The 25734-nt window shown below is 41.9% G+C and overlaps 1 protein-coding gene across 1 annotated transcript in view; it reads right to left on the reverse strand.

Annotated features, from left to right (window-relative positions):
* skor2 (SKI family transcriptional corepressor 2) overlaps nt 1-25734 on the reverse strand; it is a 167665-nt gene that overhangs the window by 32042 nt on the left and 109889 nt on the right. Inside the window, exon 5 of the mRNA XM_049603630.1 lies at nt 8342-8424. Coding sequence (XP_049459587.1) covers nt 8342-8424 — 83 coding nt within the window. The remainder of the gene's footprint in view (nt 1-8341; nt 8425-25734) is intronic.

Here is a 25734-nt window from a genome sequence, read left to right on the forward strand (position 1 = left end):
TGGCAGATCATATTGTAAGATATCTCTGTAACCAAGACTTGACCTGGGAATTTCCCAATTCCGGATACCCATCCATATCATATCCTAAAATTTGACATATTGACTATGAATGGATCAAAACTATATCGAACATTTATTGAATCCTTGATAATCTGAAAACAATCCATTAAAAATGTAATATTCATGTTTAGGCTATCACCATGTTGCTTATTTTACAGTAGCTGTAAAGAGTGTCATGAATTTCCGTTCCCTATGTATCTCTTACCTTGTCAATAGATCGAGGAAGATCCCTTTCGGATTTTCAAGTATTTTTTTCTAAAACATACCATAGTGGTGCAATCTTCATCTTAACATTGTGGTTTCCTTACATTTCAACAGTATAACACTAGCTAATGGGCTAAGAATAGTTTGTCCGCTAAGGACACTGCAAGTTCATTTTTCAACAGTAAACTGTCCTGCTCACAATACATACTGTATCTTCCTAATAATTTTTCAATAACCACGCTTCCATATAAAAACAGGGTTCCTGCACCTTTTCCAGAGTCAAATTCAAGAACTTTGAGACTTTTTTGTATGCAACGTACCTCCCGCTTAAAAGAATCACAGGTCGCTGTGCCTACACCAAGGCCAAGGTTCAGTTTTCAAGAACCAGGGAGGAAACTGTAGCCATTGTTGTTCCAGTGTCATCTATAAGATGCATTTAGGCACAAGGTTGTGTTGTGGCCCCCACGGCACCACTGATGGCAAATAGAAAAGATTATGTAAGAAACTGCAAAACAAAATTGCAAAAAGTTTTTGATGAAACAGTGTCACAGATTTTTAATTAAATGTTGAACTGAGATTTTTTTATGTATTCAGAATGAGAAAATGAAGATGCAGGGGATATAGCAGCCATACTCTTAATGTAAGTTTGAGTAAAGCTGCAGGTTTGAATTTGTCAGAATGTTGTTAAAAATTTGACTAAATTTGGCATTTTTTAAGATAAAATGTTCTTTTCGAAAGAAAATTTTAGGAACCTTGAATACATGTGAAATATTACTGTTTTAAGAACGCAGTGTTTGCAGATGAGCAGTGTTTGGCTTCCCCCTTGGCACTGCCAGCATCCAGACCTCCGGGCAGGGATCTCTGTGGGAAGTCAAACAACATTCATCTGCACACACTGTGATGACACACAGCTGATTGAATATCAGCAAAGTTTCCCTGCTTTCCTTCACTGGTTCCTGTACAGCAGGGTCGGTCTTTGTTTCACTATTATTATCATTAAAAAGCAAAAGCAGCATGTGTATACATTCAGTAGGCTATATCTTCAGTAGCTAGCTAGCTAACCCTGCACTTTTCAGGGTTTGGTTTTGGAACAGGGAAGAAACGTGTATCTTTTTCCAACCTCTCCAGGTAACGAGTATCATTCATACACGACGTGCCCCAGGCACAACATTTAGCTCCAAATCCACAAAACCAGCCTGAAAATGAAGGAAATCTGAAACAATTGCTTTAGAGTCAATGGAGCACAGCTGTGTTGTTGTCGAACCCTGGCCTGATGCTACGTTGTGATTGACAAGTCTGGGGGCGGGACTTCACAAAGGGTCAACTGCTTATAAGTTGGGCCAAAACTACTTTTGATTGCGTCCTCTTAAACATCTCCAACATCAGTGCCTGACCTTACTAATGCTGTTGAGGCTGAATGTGAGCCTCCCCAGAAGGGAGGAAGCTGTTATAGCACCCACAGGTTGGGAATGAGATGTTCAACAATACTATATACTAGATACTTTTGCTTGTTTGCACATACTGTGCATACATGAACATACCATACACTCAAACGCGAGGACAGCAGAGAAATGCAAGGTCATGCGGTGCAAAAACTCTTAAGGCGATTTAAAATGCTCATTTTTCAGACACAGTTTTAAGATGATCCTCTGAGTGTCTGATCTCTAAATGAACACTAACATTTAAATCCCCCCCCCTTGCTCTCTCCTCTTTCGCCTCTGATCCCAACCTCCTGGTAAACCTCTGAGTTGTATTTGAATCCCAGAGGCCACAGACAAGATATTTAAGCTACAGTAGATCTTTAAATGTGCTGTCTGCTAGCCTTCTTAGCCATTTGGTGGACGTATGCTAACAGATTTGAAGCTGCAATGGGACGCAGCAGACAATCAAACAGAGCTTTAATACCCATCATCTTCTTTTTCTTAAATGTTTATGTGGTTATTTTTCTCTGATTCCTACTGGGACCAAGAAAGCTATAACCCTGCAGTTTTAAACATAAAATACAAAGTGCAGAGATTATGCTTAGTCTTGTCCTTGCATTTGAGCCACAGTGGAAGCATAATAACCCTCTGAGTTGTATTTGAAACACAAAGGGCATACACTCAGTTTAAGAGCCCTTAAAAGGATGTTGATGAGTCTTTGATTGTCGTGTTGTTCTGAGTCGTGCAGAAAAAGATGTGGTCTGGTTAAACAGATGCTGGTACAAGTGATCAATTAACAGTCTACAGAAACAAATATATATACATACACAGTAACACTGCGATTTAAAGATGAATCTGTCTATTGGCACCTGTCTGTTCTAAACCACTTTCAGACTTCAACAGCAATAAAGTTTGCTGGTCATGGCTGTGAAGCCCATTTACAGCACGGCACACTCGAGCTCTGAGCAAATGGAGATTCCACTGTGTATACTGCAAATAAAAGTAAGGAAAGAAAGTCATCCTGTCACCAAATACACAGTGAACACAAACGTTTAGGTGTGCTGTCAGACTGCCAGGCTGTCAATCCTGCATTCCAGAGATGTGGGATTAGTTACATATGGCTGCCGTCTCTCCAGCTGATGCAGATTGCAGTTTTATAAGCCTCTGAGATGTATTTGAAACACAAAGTTCATCCTCAGCCAAAGGCCAAACATATTCCAGAAATGGCTGAGCTTTAGTTCACATATGTGTGTACACACTGTACATCATGCACAGTATACTGTACTGTATGTGTGGTGTGGAACTGTAGATTGACACATTTAAAATGATCACACATCCTCTGAAACCTTGAATCTCGTTAATGTGTTGTATTAATCAAAACCGTATTAATTAAATGACAAAGATTTCATTCCTGATTATTTCGTAGTTGATTAATATATCTGAGAGTGAAATATTGCCTCATTAATAAGTATGTGTGTTTCTCTCAATGCTTTGCCCCCAATTACAAATCTTGATTGATAAACACACAGGTGTACACATGTACACACACATACTCACTATCCTCCCTTGAGGGGACCACATGTTTTTCGCCCAATTGCGGGGTCCACAAATACACACACGACCTGCTTTGTGAGTGATTTTGGCATCAGACACTGATACTACCTGTCGAAGCAGTGGGATATGCAACCAAACGGCACCATACGATATGTAGCCAGACACCGTATGTCACAGACGTATGATATGCCGCTGCACAGCGTCAGTTTGAAAAAGTAGGGCGGATCCAACAAACCCCGGACTTTCACCCAGGAGCCCAGTGTCCACTTCCTGTATAGACTCACAAGTCAGTCTTTAGATGCTTTGCTTAACTAAAGACTGATGTCTTTCTCCCTGATTTTGTGTTTAGATGGGCGGATACAATTTCAGAACCAACGTTGCAGAAGCAATAGTAAACCCGCAGGGCGGTCCTTCGGTGGCTCGCTGAACTCTTGTGCTCATAAACATAGTCCGACTGCGTTAAAAGTTTTAAACAAAGTCGCTGTAAGTCCTTCATTTCCACAACCTTGTGGACTGAGCACACGTTTGATAAAACGGAGTTAAATCTCTCGGCATTCATTTTCAAGCTCTCTGTGTGTTTGTTTCCTTGCAGACGAGAAAAGAGGGAGCGCACATTTCCGGGTGGGTGTGTCCTTTTAAAAAATGCAAGAGGCGTTGCTTTGTTGCTGGCCGTTTTCTCCGGTGTGTTAAATACACTTTAGAAAGGAGTGTCCCCAGACTATCAAAAGGTGGAGAGCTCTGATTGTCTGGTGGCGAGACTACTTCCTGTATGAATGCTGGGCAAAACCATGATGCTTTCTCCTAAACCTAACCAAGTGCTTTTGTTGACACCCCAGCATTGGTTGCCACGTGCTTGTGCAACCTGGTCTCACGTTGAAGTTAATTAAATCCCACGCTTGGCCAGGGACTTGTGGCATCAGACACTGACAAAAAAGCTAATGTTAGCCAAAGGTACACCAACATATAGGAGTCACCCAGCTTTGTTTAGGGGTTGTGTTAAAGGGGCAGCTGAGGTCAAGACTACCAGCCAACAAACACACGCACACACACAAACAGTTGGATGACATGTGGCTACAAACATATGGATGTTGTCATTATTAAACCTCACAGTAACATAAAGACAGCTTATTAGTGACTAAGAAAAGTGTGCTACATGAGCCCTGAACTGCTGACCACTTAAAAGACCTTGTGTAATTCACATCTACATTTGATGATGCATAAACAAATGTTAACAATGGGGGTTTTCAACAAGAGAGAAGAGATAAATGGAGACACATGGCGTTTTACAGTAATACTGTTCATATAGGTCATATAGGCATCAAGTCACTTAGCCGCTGTAGTGGGTACACTGCGTTCACTGCGTATTTACTGCAGATATAAAATCACTCTCTGTCTGTCTCTGTACATTAAGACTTTATGGTATTTACAGCAGCTTTAACATATAGCGTGACATCTGCATATTCACGTAATCAAGAGTTATAATAGGATCAGAGGTTTGGTCAGCAGTGGATTTTCACCGAAAGGGTTAAGGTTAAGGTTTATTATTCCTTGACCTTCTGAGAGGTAAATAATCTCAGTATAGGAGATTTTCTGTTCTTGTAATCACGGACAACTTATTTTGCACATACAATCTTGGTTGAATTATTTCATAAATGTTTTCTGCTAGAAATAGGGTGAAAGCAAGTAAACTAAGGCAGTGCATGGTTCTGAGATCTTGTTTTTGCTTTTGATTGAAAGCCATATTCCAATCTGTTTAATTAACAACATAAATTATGTTCATTGTTGGTTTGTGTCATTTGATTCTCCATGTGAAAGTAACGCAAGTATGGATGATTGGGAGAGCAAGTACTGGAGATTTCTATTCATAAGCACACGCTATCCACAAATGTACATGTTAATATGCGTGTCAACGGCTTAGAAATGTAAGTTAACTCTCCAAATGTAAGTAGAATGTGATGGGAATTATTGGCCCCAGATGTTTCCATTATGGTCTTATTGTTGTGTGACATAGCTTTTGATGATTAGGATTAAGAACATATGCAGCTCATGTGCTAAAGTTTTATAATGGCAGATTTCCACACACTGGACGAGGACAAACAAATTACTTGTCCTTTCTAGTTTAACTTACTATATTATTTACAAGAATGATAATCTTAACAAAAAATAAATCATTTTGTTGTTTTGTTTTGTTTTTTTTTAAGAAAAAGACTCACTCTGCATAAAACAGTGGTTTTTGGTGGAGTTTTGTATTTCAGCACCACGGACAGAGACACTACAAAGAGGGTTCACAGAAAGACATTGGAGAGACAAAAATTAGGAATGACCTGAAAAAGTCCAGCAAAGTCAGAACTGGTAAATCTATCTCTATCTTCACCATGAAAGTCCAAAACACCCACACTGATCCACCCGTTGGTCTCATGCAACATCCAACCCTCTTACTAAAGTTTGTTCTCAAACTGAATGGAGCAATCGAGTACCAATGGAGTACCAAGGACTCAAACTTGGAAGTGCTGACTGATTTAAAATCCTCTTCAGCCTCAGCTGTCCAACCATCTTCATACACAGTGGAGGTTATGGTCTCAGGGTTCACTCCAGTGAAGTGGTTAGTGAATACAGTGAGCCATTAATGATAAAAAGCAGCTGTTTAATGTGAACTTTAAATGTCAACCCTACATACTCACCAACTGGTGATTATCAAACTAACTTGGGCCTGGTAATTAACCTGTAATGTAGAGTTTTATTCCCACATATCATCACCTGATTTTGACTGCTTGGGTGGTTTGTCTCTTATTTTTCCAACTTGTAAAAATTCAGGTTTTCTATTTCGCGACATGTTGCTCTGATTAATCAATGCGACTGAATGCATCAATTGATCAAGCAATCACCAGCTGAGCTGGATCACAAAGCTCATGATGCATCTCAGTTTATTATCAATCTAGTTACAAGATGCTAGTTTAATCAGAGAACGCAGTCAGTAGCACCACTGTTTTATGTTTCGTTTATTTCTTGGCCACTAAAGTGTAATATGATATTTCATAAACTTAGTAAATTCTTCTGATGTAACAATGTGCTCGTTATTTTAGGCCAATTGGGGCGTCTTCACTATAAAACTGCATCAAACAGTAAAATCTGCAAGACAATGCTCAGATGTGATTCTTTTCATTCCACTCCACTACACTCCACTCGATTCCATCCCAATAAATTCCATCCCACTCTACTCAATTCCATTAAATCCCCATAAATTCAATTCCACTCTGCTCAATTTCATTCTATTCCATCCCATCCCATTCCCCTTTATTCCAAATCAATTACATCCCAATAAATTCAATTCCACTCTACTCAATTCCATTCCACTTCATTCTATTCTATTACATCCCAATAACTTCCATTCCATTCTATTTTATCTCAATTCATTCAATTCCATTCTACTCCATTACATCCCATTCCATTCAATTGAATCCCATTCTATACCACTCCACTCCATTCTATTCAATCCCAATAATTTCCATTCCTCTCTACTCCATACCATTTGTTCCCAATAAATTCCATTCCTCCTAAGTCTCTAAGGCTGAGCCCAGCCACCCTAAGAAGGAAACCTCATTTGTCTACCTGTGTCCGCGATCTCATTCTTTTGGTCACTACTCAAAGCTCATGACCACACGTGAGGGTTGGAACATATATGGACCAATAAATCGAGGCTTTGCCTTCTGGCTCAGCTTTGCAGCGGACAGGCACATCACTGCTGATGCCACGCTAAACTACCTGTCCATCTCAGCTCCATTTTACCCTCACTCATGAACAAGACCCCAAGATACTTGAACTTTGTCACTTGGGGCAATAAGTCTCCCTCACCAGACGGGACTACAGATTCTGTCGTTGGTAATCATAATCAGAATTGGTGACAAGGGTCCCAACGCCCACCCACAACAAACTGGTCTTTCATTTCAATTGCAGCTCTCAATCCAACCCACTGCACACTCTAAAATAGACAAATCAGTCCCAACTCAGAACACTGGTTCCAAAAGCAGTGTACTGCATCATGGTGAGCTCAACTATACATAGCTATAACCTCTCCATCTGACTAGCTCTAACATGTCACCATTGAGGTGCCATTCCACATGCCCAGAAACATTTTAAAAGCAGGGGGCCAGCACTCCGAGGGACCCTGCCAATTTGGCAATGTACCAGACTCCACCAAATATCCAAAGGTGGTGAGCCCACAAGACATCCTAGATTGGACGAGGTTGCTCTTTTCTGAAGTCCCTGCTCCATAAAGGTGTATCACTTAGCCAGGGACACATTTGCCTTGATAACAAGACCTGTTCCTCCTTACAACACAGCTTCCATAGTCGCTGGGACACACAAACTCCACCACAATAAAATGTCAGAGTACTTTAGAGAAGTGCTTCAGACACCGCAGGCCAAAGTATTCTCAACCCTAAATAATACTAGTGTATCATCATTGGCTCGCAGGATGTGGCCAGCTTTACTTAATTTGAGTGTTCAGCTAAAATGTGTCTGTAGAAGAATAAAGCATGAGGGGGTATAAAAAGCAAAAGCATGGATTATTAAACTTTTAATGGTCAGGCAACATAGTGAGTAAATCCAGCCTCTCACCATGGGATGTAATGTCATTATAAAATACAACTAGTTAAGTCACGGGTAGGGAGGTGATGGAGGTGGCGGCAGAAAGATGCCCATGACCCAGTTTTTATCTCATTGCACAAAGATTATAACCGAAGTCAAAAATATGTTTCTGTATGTATTTTCTGGTCTCGTGAATTTAACAAATTCCTCATACTCCATCATAACAACACTTAAAACTTATTTTACCAGAACCTTCAAGAAAACCTGCAAAACAATCCAGGAATGCTTCGGTTTCTAGACTTTGACTCCTTCCATGTGTGTCACTGGGCGTTCCTCCTGAACCCTTGGAGAAGACATGACTGATGTGTGACATCGCTTTCTTCCCCCCCTCCCCCGTTCCTTCTCCTCTTTACCTCCCCACCCCCCCCACCCCCCCCCCCAGTCCTTCCTCCGTCACGTCACACAGTGTGTCCTACGGGATCCGGGAAATGATTAAGGAAGACAGTTTCAAATACCTTTCAAGTCTCTCCCTGATGGCGCTGCAAAGTAGGTGGGCATGGAGAAGGTGGGAGTTGGCAAGAGGAGCATGCCATGCTGCCTGGTGGAGACGGGAGAGAAGGTAAATATTTGAGTGTGTGTTTGTGTGTGTGCAGATGGCTGTCTATACGCAGAGTCAAAGTGGTGAGCGTGAAAATTGTGTGTGCTTTAATTGCTGGTATTATGTTAGTCGATGGATGTGTGTTCAGGGTATGAGTACATCACTGTGCATTTGCACCGGTACGCTTTTTGTGAATGAATGTGTGTGTATGTGTGTGAAGGTACGGATAAGACAGAGGCAGAAGTTTGGCCTTTTGAGCTCCCGTAGCAAAACACATCATCTCCTTTAAATCTGTAATACACTTCACATAGGAGTGACTTGTTCACGGTGACATACATAAAGGGTCCCTCTTTGTGACATGCTGCTCATTGTGGCATGACAGGGTGTGTGCATGTGTGAATACACATCTGTGTGTGTGTGTCTACGTACAGTATGTGCATGGGTCTATGCGAGAGAGAGAGATAATGAGATCTTGTTCAGCTGAGGCCTGGTCTTGATCCCCAGAAGCCCTGGACTCATTTCAGTGAGAAACCTCTGAACAGAGTGAATATGCGACTGAACACCTCTGGCAGAAACACCATCATGGTCTCATGTAAAAGGGATCCAAGCTGACTATGAGCCTGTTATACACTATAAGCCTACATAAGTCCAGGATTATAGCCTTTGTTCAGTTTTGGAGGGGAAGTTTTTATTTTCTACATTATTCCTCAACTTTTGTTTTTCAAGGAATACAACAGTCAACTTCTTCCTCCAATTCTGTCACACTGTGATCAGTTCAGTTGCTTTCTAGAATCTGTAGGGCTTTACTTTGTGTCTACAGAGAAACTGCCTTTTCCTATACAGTGGAAAGAAGGTAACCAAGTATTGGTTGTGAGGGGCTGTTGTTACACTATGTGAGACAGACTCTAGTTGACGCTCTACTCAGCTGACTAGCTATACATCATTTGAAAACTCGAAAGCCTCATTATCCTATCTGTGCCCCCTAAGAGTTGACTAAACATTAGTAGACCAAAAGGTCATTAGTCAGCAAGATTTAATTGGTAGCAGAAAAAAACGAACAAACACGAAGCTGCGCCTTGTCAAAATACATCAAAACCTATATGACTGGACCATGTGGGAATTTAATTTGAAAGGACAGAAACAGGAAGTGTCCACGCTCAGATGCTACCTGCCACCATGATCTTAAAAGCTGGCACAAAAAAGGCAAAAGAGTAGTGACCAGCGCCTGACCTCGCATTCTCCAGGCGGTTAAAGACGCAGCATGTGTACGGCCTCTAATTTCCAGGGCTGGTTCCTGCGGTTATTCCACAGGCTAGTTAATAACATGTCGGGCAGGAAATCCAAAGTGTGGGATCATTTTGAGAAGGTGAAGGACGAACCCAAGGTGATATGTAAACTCATCTTCATTGGTCGACTACAAACATGACGTATCATCTGAAACATGGAAGTAGCTACATGCCCATTAGCCCACAGCGTCATTAACAGGCGGCTCGCTCAGTGTGTGACATGCACTTGGAGATAAAATATAGGCCTATATTAATGAAGGTTCATTAGTACGGTTTTGTATTTCTCTGTAATGTAGCACAGTGTTAACAATGTTACTGATACTATTCTTTCTCACACCTTCAACTCTAACCACCAAAATATATCATTTAATAATTAGATTAATATCGTAAACACACGTCGGCAAGGACAGTTGCAAAGGCATTTCCTGACACTGCCAGTCTCCCTGCAAATGCATGCCATGTGCCCATATCATCCTCTGAACTGCACAGCCAAAGTGACAAAGGAGGAAGGCAGGCAGGAGGGTCTTTCTTCACTTTGTCTTCAAAACATGAGCAATAGTGGACATAATGCGAAGACTGACTCAACTGTAGGGGTTCAGGATCTTGTGACTGGTGCGTTTTTCTACACAGTAGCAACCACATAAACACAATTCACATAGATGATGATACAATTGCACTCGCATACCAAACTACATTACAAAAAACTGACTATTCGACCACGTTTGTACCGCTATAAATTTGCTTCAGCATCACTTAGAATGGTTCTGACTTTTAAATAGTAAACTGCAATGAGTTCTCTTTTCGAAAAGACCAGGGTTATGACTGTAATCAGAAAGGGTTCAAGAGCAGTAATTACTTTGGTTATGCAAAAATAGTTGTATCAGCCTCAAAGCCCTTACAGAGAGAAGCATTCAATCACTGCAAATTCAGCACTGTGGCTGAACTCTCTTTGATCAAACTGTTGTCCAGCCGTGTGCATTCACTGCTCCGCCGACATTAGACAAGAGGTCAATCTATTGACATAAACATCATAAACACCAGCATGTTTATATGAACACAACTAATTATATGTCCAGATAAAGGCACTAGTTCAACAAACATGTTCCCATTGTTTGCAGGGCCACGTTTCGATTACTCTTGTTACGAGATAACAGTTGATGCATGCTAAAGGTGACTGTGTTCAGAGCAGAATTAGCGCTGTAAAAACACAGCTGCCTCATTCATTTCAATGGGACCACTGAGTTGGCACGGTAGGGGAGGTGACGCAGAGGGCTACGGCCATAAAAACAGCAAAAAAGTTGAACCTAACTCCAATGCAATGCAGCAGCATTATCCAGCAATGCACTGCACTGACCGACTAAATACATGCTAACACACATTCATGGAAATGTTTAGCATGTTTGTAGTGATAACTTTCCATAATTTTAAATGTCGCAGTAGTACTACGGATATCTTTCCTCCTTCCTTCTGTCATCTCTCCTTCCTTAATTTCTCTCTGCTCCCTCATCCACCCCTCCTTCTCCTCTCCATGCCTGTCAGCTAGCTCCGCCATGTGACTTAGCCAAAGCTATCACTGTTCCCTTTTCTTTTTGGCATTGTTCAAACTAAATGGAAACAAGGTAATTAGCTTGTTACAATTAAAGCGAGACGAGCGGATGAATTGTAATCACCCGCCATGGAGTTCCTGCTTTCTCCCCTGCAGCCTCCAACAGGCCAGCTGAGCTATTCTCATTTGCATAATTAAAATATACAAATGATAATGGATTTTGTAGTCAATGTCCAGAGGCTGCAAAGGCAGAGATGAGAAGAAAATATGAAATCACAATAACAACCACGCTGGCTTCGCCTAGAGGGGAGGGGAGGGACGGGGGAGGAGGAAAGGAAGGAGATGGGAAGAAAAGGAGAATGTGGGGCTACTGGAAAAGATGGAAAGAGAAAGACGGATGGGAAGATAATGGAGGATAAATGAGAGAAAAGAGAAAAGACAGCCTGAACATCAGGGAGTGCAGAATAAAGGTGGACCAATTACATTTGCAAATAGCACACGCCTGGCCCTGGCCTGCATTGCCCTCCCTCTAGGGAAGTCTTTTGCCTGATTACATGAAATTGGGATAGAATTAAACATCTAAGAGTTGTCCTAAGACAAACCGAAATGAAATTAGAACCCAACTTCTTTTTTACCTCGGAGCGCCACAGAGCCGCACGACAGGGAGGGAAGGAGAGACGGAGGGATTTTTGCAATTAGGCGAGGGACAATGTCGGTGAAATTAGGCCTCAGAGCTGAGTTCTTTCTCCCTCAGCTTTTTCTTTTTTTTTCTCTTCTCCTGGCTTTCTGCATAGTTCTCTCTGGTTTCGCTGTCAGAAAGTTCGGAGGCGAAACAGCTGTGATCTCTTGATGCTGATGTGTAATAGGTTTCAGACACACACAACCCCACCAGCCAAAATACATTTACACACACTTGTGCCCTGGTGATTTGGCCTGTATGGCAGCTCAGTGCACACAGAGAGTGGCATTAGAGTGGTGTGCGCCGTGAGCACTGGGCACGACCCCAAAACAACAACTGAACGGCTCTCCAGTCACCAAACAAACTTGTTTGCTCTCTACAGTAAAGGTTTGAGGGAGGGGTTCTTATGTTGTGAGGGGCCTCCTTAAAAACACGAGTGTTACTTTGCCTGTCAAAGAAAAGCTAAAATATGTTTGCTTAGGGGTTGACTAAGATCCTCTCTGCCTCTCTCCCAGTTTAATTTAGCAATTTCTATTGCTTTGGATTGTCTGTTCCACAGTAACCAAAAATGAATGCAAAATAAACTATAAAAATACTTCAATCAAAACCTTTATTTAGGGAAACTTTAAAGACAGATTTATTGTTAGTATAATAATATAAATAACAAAAATGTGCCTCCAATTATTTCTGATAAGATTAAGATGCATATGATACATTTCCCTTTCCTTCCTGTCACCAAGAACCTCTACAAACTAAACGACAGAATATCTTATCCATCACCGCCTCCAACATGACTAGCGTGAACATTTTCTGATTTGACCTCTGTATCAGCAGGACCATGGGGCGTATAGAAGTTAGGACAGGCCTCAGTTATTATGATGGGCCCTAGTGTAAGATTTTGCATCTAAACTAGCTATGACTTGACATCGGACGACATTTCTGAGGTGGCAATCTGCATGAGTTACAAGAGCCCGTTCTCTGGCCAACACGCTGTTGGAGGGCCTATCCCAGCTAACATCGGGTGAGAGGCGGGTTACACCCTGGACAGGACACACCAGACTATCACAGGGCTGACACATAGAGACAGACAACCATTCACACTCACATTCACACCTACGGACAATTTAGAGTTACCAATTAACCTGCATGTGTTTGGACTGTGGGAGGAAGCTGGAGTACCCCCAGAAAACCGCACAGAGGAGATGCCCCACCCCAGGGTTCGAACCCCCCACCCTGAGTTCAAACCAGCACCACCGTGCCGCCTGGACTTGTTACTGCTCCTCTAAAATCAGTGCAGACTTGCAGAGTAGAAGCACAAGTTGCTAACGTTAGCCTACAGAGCAGTGGTAGCTAATAATGACGCAGAATTCCATTTAATTTCTCCACTGGTTTGATTGATTGGTAGCTTGAATCTTAAGTTGCACGTAAATTGCAAGTGTCCATGCTTTGTCTCCATCAGATAAATGACACAATATTGATTGATAATACCATTATTGTCATAGCTGCGTCTGCTTACGTACACACCATCACTGATGATGACGATGCCAACACATTCTCACAGTCAACGTTTGGTCCACGTCCAGGTTCCCTAGGTGTGTTGGTTGTTGACATTCTGGGACACCATGTCAACGTCTGCCTGTTACATGCATTGTCTGTTGTCAAAATACACTTCCGTTTTCCCTTCAACATCAAACACATATGGAAAAAAGTAAAGGGTACCGGAAGCGAACACCAGCCTCCTGGGTGAAAGTCCGTGGTTGTTGGATCAATCCACCACCCCTACACCCACCCTACTCCGACTTCTACCGCCTTAGCTTTTGTTGTTGTTTCGCCATGTTTCCTTGTTGCTAACGTCAAAGAGTGGCTTTTTATGTCTGTGTCTGACACCAGAAGTCACTGACCAAGGGGCAGTTTTCAAAGACTTTGGAGTTAGACGGGGTTGACAGTACTGATGATGTATCAGGGTCATGAATGGTTGTCCCATTTTTGCCGTCACCCATTGCAATTCTGTGTCGGGGGGTAAAGGGGCACTAGAAAACGAGGGGTAGGGGTAAAAATAAGAAATGGGATTGGGTCTTATTTTCAGACCTGCCACCTCTTCAGTTAGGGTTCGGTTCTGTTTAGCTGTTGTTTCTGATTAGTATAATCTCTCTCTCATTGTCATTTTCTTTAAATCTCCTTTCTCTTATCTTGTATTAGGAATCTGTTGTTTTTGTTTCATTCTTTACCTTCCCTCGTTTCCCACTTCTTCTCCATCTACTTCTCTGTGTCTCCTTCCTTGATGACTCAAATGCTCCTTTGTTGCTTCCTTTCCCCTCTTTCTCCTTAGCTCCCCCTCTCTTCCTTGGTTTGACGCTATTCCCCCGAAAACTGCATTACCAGCATGTGTGCAATGAAATGAAATGTTCGCGGTGGTGTTTGACGGTTCCCTCCGTCTCCCTATTCAAACAGCCATTTTCTCTTTTGTTTTCTGCCCCTTTCATTTCCACTGACACACACACATAATCTTTCAGCTCTTTATTTCCCTGCTCCATGCGCGTCCTTTTTCTTTATGCTAGGTTTATATACAAATATGTGGTTTCCATTTTTATTACTTACACTCTGTGCTTTCTCAGCCTAACATGTTTGTATACAACTATATGTGTGTTTCTCTGTTTGCATTGCCCCCCTCCTCTCTTCTTTTTTCTGTGTGTGTGTGTGTGAGTGTGTGTGTGTGAGTGAAAGCAATAACAGTGGCAGAGCTGTAAGTAAATAATGAGGAGTAATCAAAGTTAATGGAACCCAATGGGAGCCACAGCTTCTGTGTGTGGCAATAATCTCATTTAGAGAGAGAGGCAGATTTAGTGGATAATTGGGGCCTAAGTACTCGCTGATTCCCCTGCTAACTAACTAACTAACTGAGCTGCCGACGCTCGTTTTGTTTGCAATCACGCCGACACAGATGGAGCACAAACAAAGAGGAGACGCTCGGTGCTCTCCCTTGTTTCCTTCTTGCTCCACTTTGCTCTCCCTTGTCTTCATCTTTTTCCTTTCTTTCCCTCTATGCACCTATACTTCCGCTATGTTTTCAAGTCTTCTTCTCTCCTTCCCTTATGTCTTTCCTTTCCTCTCCTCTCTTTCCCTTCCATCTTGTTTCCTTTCTTCTCCTCTCCTCTCCTTTCCTCGCTTCTCCACTCCTTTTCTTCTTTCCTTTCATCTCGTCTTGGCTGATGTACGTTCATTCCTCCTCAACACCTCTTCATTCCTTTTTTCTCCTGTCGCTTCTTGTCTCCTTTTCTCCTCTCCTTTACATCTTTCCTTTTCTTCTCCTTGTCTCATTTGCCTTTCCTCTCCTCTTTACTCCTCCCTTTCTTTCAATATCTCTCTTTTGCTGACTCCTTTTTTCTTCTCTGTTCACTTCACCTGTTTTCACTTCTCTCCTTTTCCCCTTCCATGTTTCCTTTCTTCTTCTCTCTCTCCTCTTTTCTGCTCTCCTTTCCTTGCTTCTTCACTCCTTTTCTTCTTTCCTTTCATCTCCGTGTCTCATTTTCCTTTCCTCTCTTCCTCCTCTTTACTCCTCCTTCTTTCATCTTTCCTTTTTCTTCTCTATTCACTTAAACTACCCACTTGTTTTCAGTTCTTCTCCTCTCCTTCCATTTTCTTCCTCTTCTTTCACTCTCTTCTTCTCTCACCTCTACTTTCCTTTTTTCTCCTTTCTGCTTATTTCCCTTTCCTTTATTCTTTTTGCGTCTCCTCTCCCTTCTTTCCTCTGCTCTCCTTTTTCCCTTCCATCTTGTTTCCTTTCCTCTTCTTTCTCTCCTCTTTCTATCTCTCCTTTTCTTGCTTCTCCTCTCCTTTCCATCTTTTTCCTCTCCTCTTTACTCCCCCCTTTCTTTCAATATCTCTCTTTTGCTGTTTCCTTTTTCTTCTCTGTTCACTTAAGCTACCCTGTTGTTTTCACTTTTCTTCTTTCCTTTCATCTTGTCTTGGCTGATGTATGTTAATTCGACCTATACACTTTTCCTTTCTTCATTCCTTTTTCTCTCCTATCGCTTCTCCTGTCTCCTCTCCTCCTCTTCTTTCCATCTTTCCTTTCTTCTCCTTGTCTTATTTTCCTTTCCTCTCCTCTTTACTCTTTCAGCTTACCTTCTCTCTCTTTCTTTCATCCTCTCTTTTGCAGTTTCCCTTTTCTTCTCTCCACTCATTTCCCTCGTTCCTTTATTCGTCTTGCTTCTCTTCCTTCTTTCATCTAGTTTTGTCTCCTGTCTTTTTTCTTCTTGCTTTTAGTGTTGCATCCTTCCCCTTTGTCCTCTCCTTATCTTGTCTCCAACTCTTTCCTTTCCTTTTTGTTTCCTTCCCTTTCTTCATGTCTCATTTCCTTGTTTCTGTTCCCTTCTTCCTTTTTTCTTTCCCTCGTCTCCTCTCTTTTTATTTCCTTTCTTGTCCTGTCCTGTCCTTTCATTTCCTTTACTTTTCCTTCCTTTCCTTCTGTCTTATTTCCTTGTTTCTGTCCTCTTTTCCCCTTTTGTTCTTCCCATCTCCTCTCCTTTCATTTCCTTTCTTGTCCTGTCCTTTCCTGTTCTTTCCCTTACTTTCCTTTCTTTTTCTTTCATTTCCTTGTGTCTCATTCCCCTGTGTCCGTCCTCTTCTCCCCTTTTCTTCTTTCTCTCGTCTCCTTTCCTGTCCTGTCCTTTCCTTGTTTCTGTCCTTTTGCCCCCTTTTCTTCTTTCCCTTGTCTCCTGTCCTTTCCTTTCCTTGTTTCTGTCCTCTTCTCCCCTTTTCTTCTTTCCCTTGTCTGCTCTCCTTTCATTTCCTTCCTTTCCTTCTCCTTTCCCTTGTTTTCCTTAGTCCTATCTCCTTTTCTTCTTTCCTTTTGTCTCACCTCTTCCTCTCCTCCCTTGTGTGTGTGTGTCCATGACATAAAGATAGACAGGCATGTACGTGTGTGTGTGTGTGTGTGTGTGTGTGTGTGTGATAGAGTTAATGGAGGATGCTCTCAGTTGCACAGCGGGGCTCCTACTCGCTCTTGGGAAAGACCAGCATGCTTTGCTCCAGGTGTGTGTATGTGTGTGTTTATATGCAGCAGCCCCTGACTCAGAGGTGTCCAGATGTCATGACAGAACAAAGTGTGTGTGTGTGTGTGTGTGTGTGTGTGTGCTGCTGTTCTCCGTGGCTCAAGCGTACTGCAACGCTGAGTCTTTAACCCTCCGTTTGATAACAGTCAAATCATTTACCCAGCGTGACGACTGGACCGCTGCCAAAATGTTGGTATCCCTCAGCTGATTTCCCTCCTTCCCATTCTCACACTTCTCTCCTCCACCTCTATCTAATTATCTATCTTTCCTTCTAATTCTTGCTCATTTTCCGTCGACTTCACCCGTTTTCTCCATTGCTCCTGTTCAGTTTTTTATTATCATGAATCTCAGATGAACAGTATTAACGAAGCATCTAAATACAAAAGGAAATTAACAAGAGAAATAATTAACAAACAGATAAAACACCAGCCACCTGATTTCCCCTCTGTCTCTTTCTCCTGTTTACCCATTTCTATAGTCTGTTATTTCCCTTTTTCCTTTTCTGTCTGTCCTTATTAATTAGTAGTTTGATGAAGTACACCTTATCAGTTCAACGTTAGAACATTCGACGCAGCAAACACCATCAGCATTTCTTCACAAGCTGCATCGTAATGGAGGACAGCAGCTGATGGATTGACCTGCTGCATGATCAGACCTGAGGAAGAGTCAAGCTCCTGGTCCCGCTGGCAATTAACTCTGCAGCTCTGGCAGCGTTAGCGCCCCGCTCCGGGTCTAACCTACAATGAGTCATTACTATAACAGGAAGATCTTCCTTGTTTGAGTTCAATCATTCAGCGTCGCTACATACTCATCAAGCAGAGTAATTCTTCCAGGGTGCCAAAAAAGCCTCGCAGGTCAGGTCACAAGAGCAATTTGCAAAGCCGTCCAGCTGCATTTAATATTTTTAAGTATGGTTATGCCACTGTGATTATAAGTAAATGTGTTTTGTGCGTGTGAATGTGTGGCAATGGTGGTGTTTGTGTGTGTGTGTGTGTGTGTGTGTTTATGTGTGTGTGTGTGTGTGGGGGGCAGCTTAGAGCAACACAGCAGGGCAGAGCTCGACTGTAAAAGATGTATTTAATCTGAAGATATTAGAGTCAGGTTATTTTTACTTACCATCACTCGGTATTAAAAAGCACAGTTACAGTTATTGTGCGGTCAGGAGGTAGTTACTCTTATTGGAGGGGACCTTGGGAAAGCAGGAAGCAGCTGAGATTAAAGGGGCTGTTTAATCAAGGAGTGCGCGGACACCGGCATGCAAGCGTACACAACTGGAAACACACACCAAATAGTCACTTGTATACTTAGTACATATAAAAAACTCATTGAATAATTATATTTATAGTTACTTATAGACCTGTTTTACAAATATGTGCACCTATTCAAACAGAAGAGCACAATCACTTCCCACACACACACACACACACACACACACACACACACACACACACACACACACAGGCTCGTCATGCAAATACGTCCAAGGCCTCCAGAAGCTTATGTGCACAGTGTTTCAGTAAAGTCCCCCATTACATAAATGAGCAGGATAAGATGCTTAGACGTTATTTACACACGGGCCAAGAGGGGATTAGGATCAACCCCCGTCAATCTCTCTTCCTTTTGTTTCATTTCCTTTCACCTTGTCTTGTTTCATTTTGCATTGTTTCATTTTCTGTACGCTTCCATTTTTTTTAGCGATGTGCTGATTGTGAAATTTTGGACGATGTGTGTGTGTTTATTGATGTTGTTGTTTACTTTGGTTTTGTTGCCGTTTATTCCCCCTTTTGTGCCAGGGAAACAATCAAACTGAACTGTTGTAAAGTCATTCAGCACTTTATTACACTTTAAATGAGCACAAATTCAGTCATGCAAATTTAAGAAACAACTTTTAATATAACCTTTTACATGAAAAACATTTTTCCAAAGTGCTTCAAGTCTTAATTCCCTCTCAATTATCTATTTTTTCAAACTTATTAGTAGATTAGTAAATTGTCTTTAGACCAGCTGACTAAGCAACAGCTCATTTCTCTTATAGATTCTCTTATAGATAGATCCATTTATCCCAGAGTTTCACATATGTCCTTGCTTTAGTTCTCAGATGAAAGGTCAGTTTTTCCATGGATTATACGTCCTCTACAATGTCCATCCACTGTCCTGGACTTGGAAGGTCACGTTTCAGCCAGTTCCTGGTAATGGCGTTTTTGCATGCCAGCATAAGGATTTTGATCAAATAAGTGTCCTTCGTATGAATAACATCTTCAGGTATTAATCCCAAGTACACAATCTGTGGGGTCTCTTGGGATCTTGTAACCTAAAACTCTCTCAAGGATCAGAATAATCATATCCCAGAATGTTTGTAGTTTTATTCATGACTAAAATATATGTGAGCAATTGGCATTCGCCTGCCCACAGACTCATCAGCAGTTCTGCTTGTTTAACTGGTTGTTTATATTTTGTATATGGTGTGATAAAATGTATATATTTTTTATTTTCACAATGTAGCGTCATCAGGAAAAAAATAAGGCGTGTCCCCTGATGCATCGATAGTGAGTTAACTGCATCATTTCTCTGTTTGTCTCAAACAAATTATTGTCTCTGGGATGACAGTACACCATAAGTCTGGAGCCATGTTTTTCAGCTTGTGGTGCAAAATTTGGCCAATTTACTTAACTTTATTTTATTTATGAGGAAAATGAACGTTAACGAACATTTCTGTAAATGTGCCAGTGTTAGCCAGCTGGCTAATTTTCAACTGCAGCCCTCTGGCAGGGTGTTTTAAACCAATAAAAGGATACCCACACTTGGCCGAAGCATGGGTTCTGTAGTTCTTTATTTCCCCCTTTACCTATTTTTTTTTTTAATAAAAAAAATCTAAAATCAAACATGATGCAACTTTGCACAAAATACTTATTTTTTTACTAAAGAACAGATGGTTCTTTACAGATCCGCCTTCTTTTTTTCCAAATTGTGTTTGTTTGTTTTTAATACTGCGAGGTGTACATTTACTGTCAGTACCTGCCAAATAAAAAAGAACAGAACAGTGTCAGTACACTCCAGCCTCCACACAGTACAAACAGTGTCACTAAGTGAGCCGGGGAGTAAATCGACCTCTGTGCCTGAGTGCTAACTGGAGCGACTAGTCATCCTGTCACAAGTCCTGATTGGCTCATTTAAATACCGCTCAGGTGTAATTGGCTGGCAAATTAAACTGTCATTATTGGACAGGCGAGGAGAGAGGAAAAAAAAAAGCACAGGGGAGTGACAGGACAAAATGGCCGCCGTCCTCCCATGGGAAAACTCTAGGAAATAAGGGGAGACAGACGTATGCACACGCAGCGACACACACTTAGAGACCTCATTCTAAAGTACATATGATGCATGAACTCACTCAGACATGCATAAATACACGCAGGCCATCGGAGTTTTTGCACTGACAGGAAGTGACAAAGTACAAGGAGGAAGCTTATTTATACTGAAACTTTATAAATATAATATTCTTAGACTTTTAAGAGTCTTTTCTTGTCTGCTTTTTTCCACTTCAACAATCTGTTTCCGTCTTGCATCCCTCGTCCACTCTCTGTTTTGACATGGCTCGGTAATAAAACTGATGGATGGACGGTGACCAGAGCTTCTCCAGGTGAACCCTGACCTCCCAGAGTGTGTGAGCGTGTGTTTGCCTGAGTGTGTGTATGTATGCGTGCGACTGTGGCCCATCTGTGTGGGCCGCTGAGAGCCTCTCTGTCTTTGCCCTCTCACTCTGACCCACATGCTCAACGGTCAACATTGAGAGCACTCAGGCCCCGGGGAGTGTGTGTGTCTCCTTCTGTGTGTGTCTGTGTGTGTGTATTTATGAGTGTCAGTATATTCAGGGGTGAGTCTTAAGAGGGCAAACACACAAGAAACATACACACAGGCAGTTTTTCATGATCTCATCAATGGATTGTGAATACAGTATTAACGATGGCTGGGCGGCCCCTGGCCACTACTTACTGAATCAGATATGTGACATCTGATAGCGCTTCAATTTGAAATCCATTTGTAACGCAATATAGCAGCGTACTTCATGTGAAGGTCAGGACCCAAAGTTGGGTCATTGAAAGATCATAATTATTTTAAAGGAGGTGAAATGGCCTTAAATGCAGTCATTAGCTCTTCTTGAAATTTTGAAAAAACATCGACGAGTGTTGTATTTACATTTACTTGAACACCTGCATAAGTATTTTATTGATGATATATAGGGCTGGCATGATATCAGATGTTCACTGCACAATTATTGTGGTCAAAATAATTCACAATAATGATATCATCACAATATCTATAGAAAATCTGGGGGGAAAGTCATCTTTATCTTTGTTTACTGTGTGTTTTGTCTCATTTTTGCTTAATTAATTACACTCAAAATTCGAGTGCAGGGACAAAAATTATTTAACAGGTGCTCGATTATTTTTACAATACTGTCATATTTATTTCCATGAAGAACAACCCGGATTCACTCCGAAGTCACCGAAATCCGCTGCTAGGGCAATGACTTTCGGCGTCAGACACCAACAAAAAAATCTGTCCTTTAAAGGGTAACTTCAGTATTTTTCAACCTGGGCCCTATTTCCCCATGTGTATGTGTGCGTATGATTCATAGGTACAACTCGTTTTAAAATTGGTTCAGTATTGAGGGAGGCGGATGCAGCCGGGAGCCGCGAAACAAGCTAAACTGGTAACGCGGGCAAATGCGTCCCATATAAGTTTGTGCATTAAAAGTCCTTTTTTTCGCCACTGACCAGTTCAGATCGACAGTGCTATCTCTGTAAACAGCATACTCAGCGTTTCGAACATTGTTTATATAACATTACCTCCACTGTGTCTGTAGTTCTCTCTACTCGTGGGACAGCCGTTTTCTTAAGGAAGAGGTGTTTCGGGATTGGATGTCTTCTCTTCTTCGGCTGGCAGTAGTCATCTTGGGAGAAGTGAGCACTGCAGACCTGATGGTCTGCAAGGCGCAGTGTCTGCACAGGAGTGTTAGCATCCATTTGTAGCACAACTAGCCACAACTTCAGCATCTCGCCGTCCGACAAAGGCAGCCTATGAAAGCTGTACGGGGTGTTGCGTGACATCCTGCTCTTGCAATTCAGATAAGCACAAACATGAACCATTGTTTTCAATCAATGCAGTAAAACTCTCAGCTGTACTCCGGGACAACCAGCGCCACTCTCAGCGGCGCTCAGCATGGCTCCTCTGTTTTCTTCCGGCAACAAGCAAAGCTCTCGTGAGATGACATCACAGCCCAGAGGAAGTGAAGGGTCAGGGAAATGCTTAGTATGCTATTTACAGAGATAGTACTGGCGATCTGAACCGGTCAGTGGTGAAAAAAAGCACTTTTAATGCGCAAACTTATACAGGACGCATGGGGCTCCCGGCTGCATCCGCCTCCCTCAGTACTGAACCAATTTTAGAACGAGTTGTACCTATGAATCATACGCACACATACACATGGGGAAATAGGGCCCAGGTTGAAAAATACCAAGTTATCCTTTAACATTGGTATGATACACAGCCAGTCGCCATTATTGTTTAACGGTGCCCATCTGGGGGAAATATGGCGAGACAAGAGCGAAAGTTAAGGCAGAGAAAGTCCCACTTGGGTAGGCACAAGGGGTGGTGGATGGGTCCAATAAACACCCACGCACCTGTGTTTGCGTCCCGTAAAAGTATGTCAAACCCTGTTTTTTTCCCAAACCTAACCACGTGTTTTTGTTGTTGAAGGGAAAAAAAGAAAACGTACCGCCGTACGAAGTGTATCTTGAAAGAAGAGAACTTGACATGGCGTCACCGAACATCAACAACCAACGCAGCCAGGGTACCTTTCATGTCGTATGTGTAACTAGTAATCAATTAATAGTACTGTTGTCAATTAACTGTATATCAAACAATTTCAGATATAATTTAGACATACTCTGTGATTGTATTTGTGTACGGTTGTCATTTCTAGTGTCAAACAGTTGAAAAACAGCTCAGTTAAAACATTTATTCCAGATATTTGAACCTTTCTTTTTAAGAGTGGAAAAAATGTCCCATTTACAGATAATCAGAAACGAACAAACACTAAAACATATGTTGCACCAAAAAGAAAGAGGCATCATGACTGATTTTATAATGTTGGAAATTAAATTAATGCAGCACAAAGAGTGCACAAAGAAGTATAGCAACTGCTAGAGAAGCCTCACATTTCCCCAGATCTTGTACACTCTCAGAGATAAAGACACAGACTCCGGCCACCTCGGCTCGCTTGGAACAATAGTGCTCCTCATTGCTCGAGGACAGCGACTGTACATGATCACTGTTGAGGGAATGAGCAGAATTTCCCTCTCAGGTTTCCCTAAAGAGACGTTCCCGGTCACAAATCTGACTGATTGAGCTCTAGGCTACAGTTTGGTGGCTATGTTATTACTATATGCAAACAATACAAAATTGAACCTGTAAAGTTAAAGCAGGACATTAAAAATGTTTGTGTCCGACTGTTGCACAGTAATTACATGGCTTTTACTGCTACACCTGGCCTTACTAGACAATAGATACAGAGCCGAAAGGTTTCAGCGGGGAGCGCAGAATGTTTTGCCTCATGCTATCGTACTATTAATATGTGGTATTTAATATGACATTATAATGGCCGACTGTATTCTGCTAATGACATGGTCCAGTGAACCATCTGTTTGGGGAACGACAGGACAGCAAACATTAGCCGGGCTGTCAGAGGGATACACACTCTCATGGAGATGTTCTATGTGTGCGCAGACACGCATAAAATCACACACAAGCACACAGGGTGCCATTAAGTGCTGTTTAGGATGGAAAGCCTTTTCTTGGTGTGCGTTTGAGTGTGTGTTTCGGCACACAAAGCTCAAACAAATGGATTCAATCCCTCGACGAAGTGTGTGTGTGTGTGTGTGTGTGTGTGTGTGTGTGTGTGTCTCAAAGCCCCCGTGCCCCCGTTGTGACATCATCTATGAATGTCATAATTGAGGGTCGGTAAATTGCCGCTTTTCCCCGCTCAGCGTCGCCCCATGTGTCAATACCGAGGTTCAAGGTGACGGAGCGGATCAATACGCAGAGACAGGAGCCATCCGTTGAATTTACAGCCCAGTAACAAGAGAGCAACCAAACGACGCTGCAGTAGCCTTCAGCAAGCTGCTGGATGAGACCGCAGCGCTGCTGGCGAGCATTTGTCAAACACGCACACCAGTGATTCTCCCAGGAATTTTCTGTTCTTGTTGTTTTGGGGGACAATATTGGTTTGAGTTTTTGCATCAGTCGCAGCTGGGGGGTGGGTTGTGTTTGGGTCATTTGGATGAAGAGTAGGTGTTTTTTTACAGAAGACATTTGTCACATTTATATTTATATATTTGACTTGTCATAAAGGGAGCAGTGCAGATGAAACTAATAACATTAACAATGCTTCTGTTGTGTCTAGACGTCCCAGTGAGACACATCTGTGGGGAAGCAAACACAGAAGCAGGACCTTAAACACCTAAATGAAAAACAGATGTTATTAATCACTATTCATTCCACCTGTGCTTCAGTAATGGGAAGTAAAAAAAGTGCATTTACTCAAGTTCTGCACTTAAAGGAGGGGTTTATGGCAAACGTACATGCAACCTCAGAATCACTCAACAAAACAAGCACTAACATGTCAACTTTGTGAAAAAAAAAACACTTTATTTTGAAGTACAGTGAATTTCCAGCACAGAGCTTTTACTTTGAAATGCTGTTTCCTGCTGTAAAATAAGTGACTAACAGACAGCTAGTTGACAGAGACAGCAGACTAGCTTGAGACATGGCCAAACGCAAGTACGATGCTGAATGTATTAAACAGTGTGGACCTTAAACTAGTGACTAAGGAGAAATCTGGACCCTGTGGCTGCACCAGTTGGGAACCACTGACTTAGGTTACATTCAGACTGCATGCAACTTTCCCAACTCCGATCTGTTTTTCACAACAGTGTGAACAGCACACATCTAAGGAATCTGATCCTTTCGATTCTGATTTGGGACACTTTCATATGTGGTCCTAAATCAGATACAGGCTCTCTTAACAGTGAGATCAGAATTCATATGACTTTGACGTCACCCTAGTTCTACATTCGTCACAATTCTGCACTGGCAGGCAGCCCTTGATATCTGGAAATTTTGGATGATGTACATGACCTGGACTTTCCGGATATTCCTGAATGATTAATCCTCTATTTTCCAGACACTGCATTGTGATGTGACGGGCAGTTGTCCGACCAACAACCATTATATTATGTTTTAGTATTTAGTGTTATTTTCATCATCATACAAACATTTCTACATATTTTTTGTTCTTTGTCTTGTCTTGTTTTGGTCCTGTCTTGGCTTGTATTGTTCTTACTTTACTTATTACTTACTTTTTTGTTGTGTCACTATTGGAGTGACCAAATCTGCTCCACATGGAAATTTTCAACAGATTGATGGGGGGGGGAGTAAATCAGTTTTAGTGAAGCCATTCACGTCACAATCCCACCACTTTTTGCTCAGACTTTGCATCCACACACATTTGCCTTAACAAAGGAAACAAGGGTCCATACCAGGACCTGAACCAGTAACGTTACAGTTATGTGGCATGCACCTTAACCACTCAGCTGTTTCTTGCAGGTGATCGTTAATACTAAGTATCTGCCAATATCTTTTTTAATTCCGTTTTTTCCCCTTTTTACAGCCACACTATACATACAC

The sequence above is a fragment of the Epinephelus fuscoguttatus genome, linkage group LG18 (genome assembly GCF_011397635.1).
Source record: "Epinephelus fuscoguttatus linkage group LG18, E.fuscoguttatus.final_Chr_v1".
In the NCBI taxonomy this organism is placed as follows: Eukaryota; Metazoa; Chordata; class Actinopteri; order Perciformes; family Serranidae; genus Epinephelus; species Epinephelus fuscoguttatus.